This window comes from Verticillium nonalfalfae (assembly GCF_003724135.2).
Source record: "Verticillium nonalfalfae strain VnAa140/NRRL 66861 chromosome Unknown scaffold_188, whole genome shotgun sequence".
Taxonomy (NCBI): Eukaryota; Fungi; Ascomycota; class Sordariomycetes; order Glomerellales; family Plectosphaerellaceae; genus Verticillium; species Verticillium nonalfalfae.
Genome location: NW_021167413.1, coordinates 308 through 14,618, shown reverse-complemented (window position 1 = coordinate 14,618; position 14,311 = coordinate 308). Strand labels below are relative to the sequence as shown.

At 56.9% G+C, this 14,311-nt stretch overlaps 4 protein-coding genes across 4 annotated transcripts; all 4 read right to left on the bottom strand.

Moving 5' to 3' along the window:
* Nucleotides 1-416: 416 nt before the first annotated feature.
* On the bottom strand, nt 417-2,421 carry D7B24_003165 (uncharacterized protein; the record flags this gene model as incomplete). Its single annotated transcript, XM_028637358.1, has 3 exons — nt 417-422; nt 471-1,315; nt 1,395-2,421. 3 exons carry the CDS (start codon nt 2,419-2,421, stop codon nt 417-419), a joined length of 1,878 nt encoding a protein of 625 aa, XP_028490768.1.
* Nucleotides 2,422-3,324: 903 nt separating this feature from the next.
* D7B24_003164 (uncharacterized protein) lies at nt 3,325-4,392 on the bottom strand (the record flags this gene model as incomplete). Its single annotated transcript, XM_028637357.1, has 1 exon — nt 3,325-4,392. One exon carries the CDS (start codon nt 4,390-4,392, stop codon nt 3,325-3,327), a length of 1,068 nt encoding a protein of 355 aa, XP_028490767.1.
* A 2,737-nt stretch (nt 4,393-7,129) lies between these two features.
* D7B24_003163 (uncharacterized protein) lies at nt 7,130-9,676 on the bottom strand (the record flags this gene model as incomplete). Its single annotated transcript, XM_028637356.1, has 4 exons — nt 7,130-8,195; nt 8,382-8,626; nt 8,969-9,417; nt 9,637-9,676. The coding sequence occupies 4 exons, from the start codon at nt 9,674-9,676 to the stop codon at nt 7,130-7,132; spliced, it is 1,800 nt and encodes a 599-aa protein (XP_028490766.1).
* A 3,575-nt stretch (nt 9,677-13,251) lies between these two features.
* On the bottom strand, nt 13,252-14,043 carry D7B24_003162 (uncharacterized protein; the record flags this gene model as incomplete). Its single annotated transcript, XM_028637355.1, has 2 exons — nt 13,252-13,302; nt 13,360-14,043. Coding segments are annotated over 2 exons (735 nt in total), but the record flags the coding sequence as incomplete, so codon positions are not given.
* Nucleotides 14,044-14,311: the final 268 nt, after the last annotated feature.

Here is a 14,311-nt window from a genome sequence, read left to right as displayed (position 1 = left end):
TCAGTCGATCGAATTCGCCTTGATCGAGAAGGAACTCTTTGACAGAGAAATGGGCAAGATGTAGTTCCCTCCTTATGTTGCCGTTGTATTTCGTGACCTCCACAAGGGAGATCAAGCCGGGTACGGACTGGAGGACATGATCGTCTCGGAAAACCCGACCCTCGACAGTAAAACATGGTGGCGCCGCTTCTGTGTCCGTCGCCATGATATCCACTGCCTCCATTACCGTCAGGGGCCGTGAAGAATAGACCAGAAACTGCAAAAGGCGGATGGCGCTATTCCTTTCTCCTTCCGGAATACCGTGTAGCATACGTTCGTACGTTTCTTTTAGAGTACGGGGTAAATGATCGAGCGCGTTTTTGAGTGCCGTGAGATTTCGACAGCTCGCAAGACTTTCCAACTGACAGGCTGCCCATCTAAACCTAGCGAGGGGGTCAGTGCTCATTCCAGACAGAGGTCAAAGTAGATACGCACATGCCATCGGCTCCGCCGCCAACTTTGCTCCGTATCCGACTAAGAAGATCATCCGACAACCGCATGTCGAGGAATTCCCGTCGAAGGGAGAGCTCAGCTGAGACGTAGGAATCAATATCGCCGTCCACGGCTTGTTTATCTAACGGCAGCTTGTTATTGCTGCCTATTATCTCGGGGATCTCCCGCAGAAACTCGGCTTCAGGCCGACTTGTGCAAATCAGCTGGACGTGACCCAGGTCTGATCCAGAAGTGATGGCCTTGATCCATAAGAGAAGATCACTCCTTGTTGTCGACTCATCCAATGCGTCGAGAACAATAAAGACCTTTTTCTTGACTCTGAGCATCTTGGTCACAACGTCCTCGAGTATCTTCGTAGCAGGCTGTTGGTGACCATCCTTGTGTGTCTGGAATGACGCGTCGAGAACCGACGATCCTGCCTCACTCTGATAGAGCTGGAAGGCGAGCGACCGTAGCATGCCGTCTACGCTCTGCTTCGTCTTGTCGCCGAAGTCGAAGAAGAATCTGATGAGAAGCCGGTCGTTCTCTTTGGCGATGTGGTCCAGCACTGTCGTGCTCAGAACTGTCTTGCCAGATCCTGACAAGCCATGTAGCCATAGATGCCGGCGCGACCCCGAGGTCCATGACTGGAAAACGGGATGGTCCAGGAGCCACGCGCCGGCCCCTTCCTGTCGGACCTTTTTCGCCTCGTTGAAGTTTATGGATGGGTCGGGCGGGCGCAGCCATCGCTCTATCTTGTCGGTGTGAGTGCTGGATTCAATATTGTCAATCTTTGTCTTTGTCGCGTTCATCGTATGCCCCACGAGGTCGAGTTTTTGGTCAACTAGGAATCGTCAAAGGATATTCGAGTTCATGAAATCTTGCAGGCTAATCTCTACAATATGGTAAAGTGGTGGACTAACCCGACTCCATCACTTCCAGCGCCCGCTTGGTCTCCTGAACCTCGACGGCCGGGACATAGGCGAGGAGCTCCTTGGCATATGCAGCGGCAGTGGCTGATGCGTACCGTTGCCACTGGTCGTTCTTGTGAGCATCCGCGTAATCACAGATGCCCCGGATCACAAGACAGGGGAACGAATTCATCAGGCCAGCCGCTTCCATCTCGAAGCAGAGGCAGTTTTCGCCAACGTCATCAACGATCCGGTCGCGCTCTGCCGCATCTTTGACAAGAGTGTTACCTGATGCAATGATGCCGTAGTAGATCTCGGGATCTGTCGTGTCGCGAGTGTCTCGTGGAACCTCGCCAGTTTGATCGCAATCCCGACAGTCCGACCCAGATGTATGGGCGCAGGAGGCCTGGAACAGCCGGTCGTTCTCGGAGCCTTGATGAGCATAGCCAGGGTTTCTGTTAGACTTCTTGCCCATCTTGGGGTACTTCTCCAGCATGTTTTGTAGATAGTAAGAAACCTTGGAGTCCTCGCGCTCGTGCACTGCCTGGATCTTGAAAAGCGCATTGAGTAGCACTGTCGGAGGCTTTCCGAGGATGCCTTTGCGTTCGCGCTTGCCGTCAGTCTTTGCCTTGATCAGGTCGTACTGGCATACACCACCCGTTGTCCCATCCGGCTGGCTGACCACAATGTCGCCCAAGCGGATGTCTTGGTTATTGTCCGTTGGTCGAGCAATACCGCCGCCTATTCCCACTAAGAGGCCAATGCGGATGGACGGTAGAGACGCAAGGAGGCTCGAGGCAGTCTTCGCCGCCATTGAAGTCCCGTATGACCCGGCTTCGAGTGAGGCAATGACAACGTTGTGCTCTCCCAGCCGACCCCATGTATAGATGTTATGGTCGGTCTGGTGCTTGGTGAAGTTGATCGGAGGGACATGAGTCTCGTCGAGCATGATCTCTGCGGCAGCCCGTTCGATCGACAAGGCAGAGATCCAGGCGATCGTGTAGGAGTCGGTGCTATCGAGAGCCTTAGGGGATGTCATCGTGCAGAGGGCCTTCTGAGGCGATTTTTATTGCTTAGATATGGTATTCGTGGTGCTTGTCGAGACAGCGGCAAAGAGATCGGTGGGGTCTGGGCAAGTTAGAGTCAGCAACTGGAGCATGCCATCGTCTATTGAAGAGGAAGGCTCTTTGTGGCTTTATAGGGGAGAAACATGGCTGGGAACGCAACCAGGCTCCAGCGACGTCAAGCCTGTGTCACCTCGTGTATATTGAACTAATGCACCTATTCACACGTAAATGTGCATCATTGGTGCAAGGTGATGCGGGCGAAGCCTTGGATCAGGCTCTCACCGTAGAACTTGGATAAGGCTCTCGCTGTGGAGGCTTGGCGGCCTTTAGGCCCGGCGTTCATATATAGAATCTTTATTTAGTTCCCTCCCTCAGCATGCTTAAAATAGACATATGTGATCCATTGTCTAAGTATAGTTCACTGAAATACCCTCAATGTCGTGGTTGGCCTATCGCAAACAGCGTGTGCGGACGATGCTCCTCAGGCCTTCACATGCTGACCACCTTTAGTAGGACACCCAAGGTGAAAAGCCCTAAATAGATTTGAAATGACAATATCACATGACAAGCAATCAAGTTCAGAGGCGGCATGTTCAATTATGTCCCTAATCTATGTCACATATGGAAGATGTCTGTACAGGGTCTCCTATGTCCACCAACCCACGTCCCCGGAGAAGAAATTGTTCGTGCAAGAATCAGAGATGCTGGTCCATCAGGCAGCCCAGCCAAGTCATTGTCGTTCATCCAGCCCCGCAAGGTGCCGAGGCCAGGTAATCATTTCCTCTCTCTCTCTCTGTCAGTTTCTGTCTCTTTTTATTATGTGTCATGCCACGAAACGAAAAAAAAGGCGGGCCCAAAGCAGAAGCTCCCCCTTCTTAACCGAGGAGGCCGCTGAGGAGGGAGTCAGCGCTGGGGTCGGTGCCGAGGTTGAGGTCGAGGTCGAGGATCTTGTTGTCGGCGATGAAGAGGCAGTTGTCGACCTCGACGCCGCGCTTCAGGGAGACGCCGGCGCAGTCGTAGATCTCGCCGAGGTCAATGGTCAGCTGGAGGGCCTCGGCCTCGCAGCGGGCCAGGCAGTCGTTGAGGTCGTCGGCGGTGGTCTCGGTGGCGTCGGGGTTCTGGATGGTCTGGCCGCACTTGACGTCGAACTGGCGGTCAAAGTCGGAGCGGACGCTCTCGCGGGCGGCGTCGGCGTCCTTGCTGTCCTTCTTGCTGCCGAGCAGGCCGCCGAGAAGGTTGCCGAGGGTCTTGCCGAGGTCGTCGACGAGGCCGCCGAGAGCGTCGCCGAGAGTGCCGCCGATGAGGAGGTTGAGGTCGAGGCCGAGGATGTCGGCGAGCACAGTGATGTCCTCGCCAGTGAAGAGGTCTAGGTCGACGAGGTCGAGAAGGTTCAGGGAGAGAGTGGGCTTGCGGCAGACCTCGGGCTGCTCGCCGCCGTTGTCACCACCGTTGTCACCACCGTTGTCACCACCATTGTCGCCGCCGTTGTCACCACCGTTGTTACCGCCCTCAGGGTAGCCACCGTTGTTGCCGCCCTCGGGGTAGCCGCCGTTGTTGCCACCGCCGGGGGTAGTAGGCACAGTGGGGACAGTGGGCACGGTAGGCGCGGTCGGGACAGTCGGGGCCGTGGGGACGACGGGGTAGGTGGGAACAACGGGAACGGTAGGCACCGTGGGGGCAGTAGGCACGACGGGGACCGTGGGGACGGTGGGGGGCTTGACAACGGGAGGCTTGACGACGGGAGGGACGCCGCCATCGCCCTCACCGGGCTTGGTGGGGGTGATGCAGATGTAGTCGGGCTTGGGCTCGACGTGGTAGTTGCCGCCGCCAATGATGATCTCCACACCGGCGCCGCAGCCCTCGATCTTGGCCGAGATGTCAATCTTGCAGGTGCCGGGGAAGGACTCGACACCGCGAGCAGCGAGGATGGGAGCGAGAGACATTTTGTCGGTTGGTTGGGTGAGCGTTGATTAGGTTGGCTGATTAGGCGGGATAGTATGTTCCGAAGAAGGTGAGTCTTGTGTATGAAGCGAGTGACTGTTTGTATGTGCGGTAAACGACTGGATGCGAGAAAAAGTTCTTGCTGTGATGAAGCTGATGCTGGATGAGGAGAGAGGAAAAGTCTGCTGACGACAGGATGGGATGGATGGTATTTTATAAGAAATCCGATGTGACGATCGCCTGCCTGCAACTTCACATGTGTGTTTCCCCTCTATGCGTCGCCTCTTGCCATGCTGCTCTCAACGTGACTCGGATGCCATGCCGCCCCTGAGGCTCCTGCGCAGGTCTCAGAAGACAATCTGGCAAGCTCAGGTGAACCATCAGGCCTTCCGTCCCAACGCCCTGCGCCGAAACAGAAACCTTCCTCCCTTCTCACCAGAAAAGGGGGGACGGGGGGCCACGATGTCTCTCGTCATGATCTCCCGGCATACGACTTTCACGAAAGCCGCCCACCCGTCCGCCGCCTCGACGGAGCCTTGAAGCCCCGCAGCGCAGGGCCCAAGAGCACTGGGCGCAAACAGGCCAGGCAAGGCTGTTCAAGACAGAAGGAAAGTCGCCATGCCAATAACCCAACAGAGTGTGTCATTACGAGCCCCAATCTTGAAAACCAATCCACCAAAATCACCCCAGTTAAGCATATCGAGCCACTCCAGACGTCCCTTTTCGTCCTCACAAGGCCCCCCAGGCGGTACACCCCACCAAGCCACATTCGGAATCTCTCTCTCTCTCTCTCTCTCTCTCTCTCTCTCACGGACTGCCGATCAAGGGGTGGAACCCTCTCAACGCCGGCACTTCTCAGCCCAGACGCAAAGCCCGGCCCACCGCAACGCCCGTGCAAGACAGTTGACAGATACCGACCGACAGGGCCTCTCAGCCACAGACATGCACGTATCGCTTCGCCTCGGCAGTGAGGGGCCCCTGGTCAGGTCCGCCTGCTGCTGGTGGCTATTCTGGCGGTCGCCTCCCTTGGCTCGACGAGTGTCAGGCCAATGGAGAGAGGACATCAAAAGGAGAAGAAGAAAAAAAAAGCAAAATAGATGACCCGCCGTATCATCAACCGTCAACACGGGACAGACAGCGACGTTCGCCCGTGCAGGGGACCTGACTCGGCGCCGTGAGACACAGGGCCAGAGAGCCTCCTCCCATATTTTTCCTAGCGTGCTTTCAGCCCAGGGAGGGAAAAGAAGAGGGACTAGTTCGGTCTGTGCTGCCTCCCCTGGCCCCATTCCCGGCCTGGCGCCGAAGATCCCGGACGGCCGGACAAAGCTACCGGAGTCCGGGGGTCCCCTCAGAAATGGGGCCTGCCCCCCCCCCCCCCCCGTCGTCATCAGGTTACGTAGAAGGCGAGCGTCACGCGAACCTCGCAATATCAGCGCGCAATCGAAACCAGAAACTCTCCACTCATCGTCCTGCCGATTGCAATTCCCCCCCTTCTCGATCGGATCGTAGGAAATTTGACGTGGTATTCCCCTCGCGAGTCCGAGGCAAGAAAGGAGAGAGAGAGAGAGAGAGAGAGAGAGAGAGAGAAAAGAAAGAAAGGAAGAAAAATACAAATCGAGAGATTGTTCATCCGCCGTCCAGCCCCGACCCTCATCAAATTGCAGACCCAAAACTGCAGACCCAAAACCCTGTCTCACCCGCTCGACCCAAGACCGCCCAAGACCCCATCAAGTAGAGCGTCCCATGAACCGACCAAACCCCTCCGACGCCCTTGCATCGGCCATGTCTCTGCTGTCAGGGGCGGCCATTTTGTGGGGAAACAACGCGCACGAACACAACGCGAGCAGGGCGTGAACACAGAGAGCAGGGCCCGCCTGAACAAGCAAAGACCGGGGGGGGAGGGGGGGTCGAAAGGGAGGGCCAGCACGCGCGTGTGTGCTCAGACAGACAGACTGACGGGCACACGCACTCTCGTGTCGGTCGTTGGGCATCCTTAACATTGGAAATGCCCCCATGCATGCATGTGCAGCAAGCAAAAGTCTCACATCTCCTTCAAGACACAGAGGCCGGACCTGTCTCTCTCTCACTCACTCTTGTACACCCACCGGACCAGACCAGTGGCTGGGCGCTGTCAATCGGTCCGCTTTTAGGCACAGCGCCCCTGAGGTCCCTCAGCTCAGGCACTCTTGGCTTGCAACAGCCCAATCTCACATGACAACATCAGATGGCGCGTACACGGAACAAGCAAACATGGAAGAAATGGAATCTGTTTCCTAAGTTACCATAACTCCTCGCGATGGATGCATAGTCCCAGGCGACCTCGCCACTGCTCGACCGCAGCATGAGCCGACGAAGCTCGGCCTAATCTTAGTGCTAGAGTGGAAATCGATAAGCGGCGCGAAAAGGAGAAGAAACGACAAACGAATGACCAGCAGGAAATAGCAAAACAAGAAACCGCTCCATGACCACGTAGTTTGTGCACCCTGAATCATCCCACCGCCGTAGTGCGTTGCCCGTCGAGCCTAGAGTTGCGCAATATCCTCCTGGACCTGTTGTCGACGAGACACTGCTGATCTTGACCAACGTAGGCCGCTTCACACCGAACCACACCTCCCCGAACGCCCACAAATCTAGACTGATTCGTATCCTCTCCATCTAGGCTTGCTCTGCATATCTCTTCACCGTCACGGCCTTCGACTTGACCTAGGGGGCCTATCTCTGTGAACGGGATCGAACAATCTATGCTCCGGTAACCTCAGCCAGAGGATGCTTCGCACGGCGTCCGAGCAATGTCGCGCCGTCGAGGTTCAACTCGAAAGCGCCCTTCTGTCGGTTGCGATCCCGCACCTGCTGGCGAGCAGCCGCCGTCACAGCCGGCGAGTGCTGGCCGTATCCCTTCTCGGTCGGAGCGTGCCTCTCACGCTCGCGACCGCGCTCCCTCTCCTTCTGGTCCCTGATGTGGGCGTTTCGCATGCTCTGCTCGAGCGCCTGTGTGCCCTGCGTGGGCTTGTGGACGTATTCGGCGTCCTTGGCGTCGGTCATTTGGCTGTCCTCGTCTTCGGATTCTTCGTTCAAGCCGGCTAGAGCAGGCGCCTCGCCCGCCTTGACTCCCATCTGCTTGCGTCGCTTCGCCTCTTCCTCTTGCCTGTGGACGGCGTAACCGACATCAAAGACCTCGCGCAGGTTGACGGCGCCGGGTGAGCGGAAGTCGTAGCGCTGAGCGCCCTCGCCGAAGCGTGACGGGTCGAAAGCACGAAGCGGCTCGACGCTCGGCGGTCGCTCATCGCGCGGCGTGGGTCCGGATCCGCGGATCCAGGGGTGAGCGAGGAACTCGGTTATGGTGAACCTCTTCTCGGGATCCACGGCCAGAAGATGGGAAATGAGATCTTGTGCGCTCTTCGAGATATCATCCCACCACGGTGACAGGAACGTGAACTGTCCCTTGGCCACCTTCTCGGTCAACACCTCGATGCTCTCGTCGTAGAAAGGGGGGAAACCGCAGAGCAGCGTGTACAGGACACAGCCGAGGGCCCACATGTCCACAGACTTGGAGTATCGCTCATCCTTGACGATCTCTGGCGCGGTGTAGCCGACGGTGCCGCAAGGCGTCATGGTCTGGGTGTCCCACACAACCTTGGAGAGGCCAAAGTCGGCAATCTTGATGCGGCCAATGCCGCCAGCGCCATAGCCGGGAACGAACTCGCCCTCGTCCACCTTGTCTTCGTCACCGGGCTGCTTGGGCTTGGGGGTCTTGGACGGAATGAACGACACTGGGTCAAACAGAATATTCTCAGGCTTGATATCCCTGCGATTGAGCTCATGTCAGCACACCATCGACGCAGGGGATTGGTCATGACGTCAGATGCAAGCAGAGAACTAGAACGTGACGTCCCACTCGTGGCCTCGCCACGGAGCAACAACGTGGCAAAGAGGGCGCGATGCGCTGGGAAGAATGTGGAGAATCGCGTGTGATGAGCACGAAAGTACATACCTGTGAACAACACCTCGTTCCTCGTGGAGATACTCGAGCGCCTTGGCAACCTGCACGATGACATGCCTTGAGAGCTCTTCGCTGAAGTAGGTGAGGCGGACAATCTGATGGAAGAGTTCGCCACCCGGGGCTAGCTCGAGGATGATGTAGTAATACTGGCGGGACTCGGAAAAGTCGATGAGCTTGATAATGTTGGGGTGGTCAAGTTGGCGCATGATCTGGACTTCCTTGAGGATATTCGCCCTCTGTTCGTCGGGTCAGTCTTGCTATTCGTGGCCTTGGAGGCATCCCCGGGAGAAAAGGAAAAGAAAGAATGACAGGCTGGGTCAAAGCAACAGTAGTCATGGTGGGGATGCCTCGCTCGATGGAAAGAAACGTAAGGAGATAAGAGAGATTTTCTCGCACCTCTGCAGCTTTGGGGACTTTCTTGAAGTCTGGGTGTAAATGGTCGTTTCCCTAATTGCGCCCCCAAGGTTGGTATGTGAAGAAGAAGAAGAAACGCACAACAACAAACTCAAGACGACACGGCGCGCAAGAAAGCAAATCATCAAGGCCCCGCAGGCAACCTTCAACATTTTCAAACTCACCTGCATGCTGTTCATTTCGTACTTGCGGACGACCTTGATGCCGACCTCGCCGTGCTCACCCGTGGTGTCGCGGGCTCGGTAGACATTGCTGAAGGCGCCGTCGCCCATCTTCTCGAGGAGAACCCATCGCTCCAGTCCGGGGTACTTGGGGAACTTGCCGCGGGTCTCGTTTTCCTCAGCGACCAACTTGGCGATCTCGGCACTGTCGACCTGCTTCTTGACCTTGACCTTCTGCTGGGGCTCGACGGCGTGCGCTGCGGCGTGACCGGCTTTGGCGGCGCGGTTCTGGTCGCCGGCGGGTCCTACAGAGTACGCGTCGGCCATGGGGGCGTGTGCTGGTTGGGCAGTGAAGCCGGGTTCGGTCTGGGCGGGCGCGGCGGGAACTCGTGGGGGGGAGGAGTTGTTCTTCTGTTGGGCCTCATCGTAATTATTCGTGCGGGCTTGCTTTCCTGTGGACGAGAAGAGAAGGGAGAACGGATCAGTACAGTTCCACAAGAATGATGGTTGAGACAAATGACATGGTGGGCAGGACTCTGTGGCGCGTGGAGCCCGGATCTGCTGTCGTCGTGGTTGCTCATCGCCCAAAATATGTAGAGAGCGGGGAAGAGGGGAGAAGGGGGGGAGGGGGGAAGGGGGAGGACGGGACGGTTTGGCGGAAGACGGCATACCATGTCGGATGAAGTTCTTAAGTTGTTGTATCGTCGACATGATGGCGGTTTGTGCGCCTGTAAAAGGCTGTACTCGCGGGATCAGGAGAAGTCGTCGTACTCGGTCGCCAGGAGGGACGCTGCGATTGCGATGCCTGATGGACGGCTGCGACAGGGCACCGCGGCGCTGCTTGGGTTTTCACGTCTCGCGTGTTCTGGAGGGGCTGCGAAGAAGGAAGAAACAAGTTGTCTCGAACAAAGACAAGAATGTTGGGGCGCAATGAGGCGACAATGCAGTGAAGCGACTGATCGGAGGTCAGAAATGGCACGGCGAGAACGAGTCGGTTCGGGACGGACGAGAGAGGTTAATGTGGGATAGGCGATCAGAGAGGGACAGTGAGGGGAGAGGTACGAGTCGGGGGGAGGAGACGAGAGGATAGAATACAAAGTGCAAGAGTCAAGGACGGCTGTGGCTGGTGAGGGTCGAAGTGGAGTTGAATCGCGGATGCGATGGCGGGCGGGCCAGCCGAACGGATGACGAAATAGGCGGACTGAAGGTAGGTACAGGGCAAGGCCAGTGACGCATGGGCTGTGAGTGTGCTCCAGGGAGTCCCTCGCGGTGGGGTGACTTCATTTGTGGGGGGGGGCCTTCAGTGTTTCTTTACGCAGCAGCACACATGAGTGAGAACGCATGGATACGTAGACTACCTCGGACACGGTAATTTCAGGTGGCAGTCCATCAATCAGGGAATCCCGGAGGCCAAGATGAATCGAGGCTCTCGTTCAGTGTTTCTCGGGTCGTGGTGGATGCAGATGACGAGCGGGCAGCGGGTGAGACGAAGCAAGATCTGCTCGAGCGGACGACAAGCTGCGCACGCCGCTGCGTGGTCAGGGCGGCCACCGAGCTGGGATACGTTCCTTGACCTTCACTTACCTAGGGAGGTCGGTGCCTTGAGGCAGGCACCTACCCAGGCCTGCCAGGGACCTACAGGGGCAAGGCGTCTCTCTGTCAGTACCCAAAAAGCGTAAATAGCCTCCAATCTGGTTCTGAGCCATGCGACCCAAGATGCTGTGACATTGATCCTACGCTCTGCCAGGTAAGTCATTGGCGATATGACAGAAAATGGAATGGGGCAGGGGGGTGGAGGCCTAGGGTGGCTGGTCTGGTGGAATGTCTGGGGGGTTGCCCGAGATGGGCATGGTCCTGTGGCTTGAACGATTGAACGAAGCCGTGCTGCCGCCAAGAAACGCGAGTTACTGGACCAGGACACCAATCTTTCCAAGCCATGCTTTCAGCCCGCTTGTTTCATCATCGCTCCCATCATCATGTCAGTGCCCAACACCTGACGTAGCCGATAGGCCCCATGGCCTTGTCTTTGCCTTTTGGTGCTTCAGCAGGCATCATCACTGGCGAGGCGCCATCTCTGCCCCGGGCTCCATCAAGTCGATCCAAATCACCCAACCTGCCTTACTGTCATTCCTCATTCAGAGGCATACCAAAAAAGATGCAACAACGCCGGAAGCAGGCGGCAAGTCATATGCCACGCCGCACAGGGCCATCCGTGACCAAGCGAGCCATGAAAAGGCGCACCTTTTCGCTCGTCCTTTTTACCTGCTGCTCGCCGCGGCCATCGGCTCGCACCCCACCTTGGGCTGTCTTGGTTGGAGGGGTTTTCTCCATCATGACGTAGCGAGCAGCGTCATTCCTGCAGATTCAGGGTCCCCCGTCATTTTACCTGCATGATCCGCTTCGCCCGCTCTCATGTCGACCAGTCTCTGTGCTGCGTGCTGTGCAGACAGAGAGAGAGAGAGAGAGAGAGAGAGTGAGTGAGGACGAAAGAGAGGACGAGGGGACCCCGTTTCTTGTCGTCGTATTCCAGCCCATCCAGTCCCGCCAACGCAAAGCTAAGGACATACCCAAAGCAACGAGCGGATGCACTGCACTGCACTTTCTTTCGCTCCACGATCGTAACAACAAAAACTGACTGACTGATGCCCGGCTGCACCGATCTGTAACATGGGCAGAAGGGGGGAGGGGCCGACCGCTCCGACAGACGCCACATACCGCACTTCACGTCCCCGTCGCGCGTGCGCCTTGGCCTGCGTCGCTCCGAGGCTGAGCGTCAAGTGACCTCATCCCCCTCTCGCTGACGAATCCGTTCATCGTTGTTTGGGGGCCAGTCTATCTCTCTCTGTGTCCTCGCAGCCCCCAGCAAGTAGGTTCCGCGGACGACAGGGACGGGATCATCACATCGACCGACCATCGACAATCGCTGACAAGCCTAGCCACGTGCGAAACATCGGCCTCCCACTTTATCTCTCCTTTCTGACAGCTCCTCGAGCGCAGCGTTCTAGGCCCGGCCAGCGCTGGCCAGCCCCGACCCCATCCGACGCCTGCACCGTGAAGCCGCATTGGCGCTAGCCTGTGTTCGCTTCGTAGAGCTGTCTCCATCGGCGGTCGGTTCTGGTAATCGGTGTTGCATCCCGTCATTGCATTTTCTCGTGAACTGAACAGCTCAGCGGGCGCGATGGACGCGTCCTACATCCAGTTGCCTCCATCCAGTGCCGCCCCGGTTCCTCTTGGGCCCCCCCCAGTCTTGGCCACCCAGATGCATGTCTCTGATTTGCGTGCGCTGTGTTGTCCTGGGTGCTGAGGGCCCGGTACAGTGGGCCGTGGGCCCTCCCCAAAATCCCAATTCCACCCCCAACAATTCCGCGCCGAGATCACGGTTCACCCACGCCGGGTGACCTGCCGAAACCCACCCTCTCCAGACTTTGAATCGCAGTGTTACCTATTTACGTGGGACAAGAGGCTCCTTGCCTGTTTTTTTTTTTGTTCGAGTCAGTTCCTTACTGCTTTAGGAAACCTTTCGTTGCCAACGACAACTGGCACAGTCCATAGTCCCTGGCGGCTGCAGTGTCCACAATCTTGAATCTCGAAGAGGCGCGCGCGGTGAAGGCAGATGTGGGCACATGGTCTGACACAAGATTCAGTCCAGCAGATGAGTGACAGGCCAGCATGCGTGGGGCCCGCCTGCATCATCTGCCAAACCATTGAAACATGCATCTCCCTCTCCTGCACGAGGAAACACGCGCCGCTGGTCACTTGTCACGGTAGCTTGGCAAGCTTGGGTGAACACCTTACCTTGCTGTAGAAACTTTCTGGTCGAAAACGCGCCCTCACCCCTGACCCCTGACGCTACTATCCATCCCTTCGTCACATGACGTCACGCATAACCTCGTCATGATCGAAATTAAACCAGAACGCTTCGTCGCGCGCGCGCTTGAACGCCACGTTGTTGCATTGCGAGCGCCACATTGGCCATTGCTTCAAGGCAAGTCCCGGTCTTTGAGCATTTTTGATGGATTCTTCGGCTTTGTGTAGAGAGAACACGGCGGGCTTCGAGTCGTGACCATCCTGCCCGCGTCCTGGTGCCTGGTGATGGATGCTGCTCCTGATGCAAACCATGCCAAAATAGACATCTAAATGCGTCAATGGTCAATCTCACATAGTCGCTTGGTCTCACGTGATTATAATACTCGAAGCTTTTTTTTTTTAAGACCTACATCGGTGACTGCATGTCGGGAGCTATACATTATAATGGACCAAGTAACGCCCGCTGCTCCTACGTGCCTTTACCGCAAACCATAGTCGATCCAGCCCTCGGCATCCCGCCGTGGTGCCGGCTAGGAATGTGGGGAAGACAGAGGTGACGAGGAAGATGAATCAGGCGTATTGCTCACTTGAACTCGACAAGAGTCGATGTACTGATTGAGCATCGAAGTCGTGGCGCGAACGCCACGTGTGTCTGGAGATACAGTGTCAACCATGTCCTGGCCGCCTGTTTCGAAAGCTGTAGTTTCAATATTGCCGTAGTCTTCCGTCACAGGAGATGTAGTATTGACTATGCCGGATTCGTTTGTCATAGGAGATGTAAGGTCGAAGATGCCGTGGCCGTAAAAGCCGGGAGACACAGTGGTAGAAGGCGTGGTGTCGACAACGCCAGAGTCCAATGCTTCCTCCAGGTTCCTCTGGTCCTCAACGGCAGCCCAATCCACTTGCGGACCTGCCAGCACGGCAAGGCAGCTTTCAAAGGACGCCAGGAATCCGGCGTCTCGTAAAGCGTTCAACAGCTGCCTCGTGATGGGGCGCTTTTGCAGGTCCTCCCAGTCCTCGTTATTTGGGATCAGTACAAACGGACAAACGTAGTCCGGGGGCACAATTCCGCGCCCCGCCGGCGGCTTCTCCAGCATATCAGATATCTCCACATGCCTGGTGCCATCCAAATATTCGTAAATCTCGACATCGTCGGGAAAGCATGCCCAGTTCCTGAAGAGCTCCGGGCGCGCCTTGGCATATTCGATGACGATGATCTGCGACCCTCGCGGCGACACCCTCGAACCAGGCAACACTCCGCCCAGCACCCTCTAGTTCATGGTTCTGATAGCGTGGTCGTAGATGCATTCTTTGCAGATGTACATGTCGTTCACAGGCGCGATGTCGCGCGCCCAGATATACTCCGTTAGCCACCATGATTTATTGCTGACGGTGAAGCCCGGGCACGACCCCCAGGTCCCGTTCGTGGAGTTGATGCATGCCATGTCATAGACTATTAGGCTGGACGCGTAGGCTCGATCGCTTATATGCTCGGTGAGAACCGTGATGCGCTTTGCGCAACGCGAGCAGCAGGGCTCC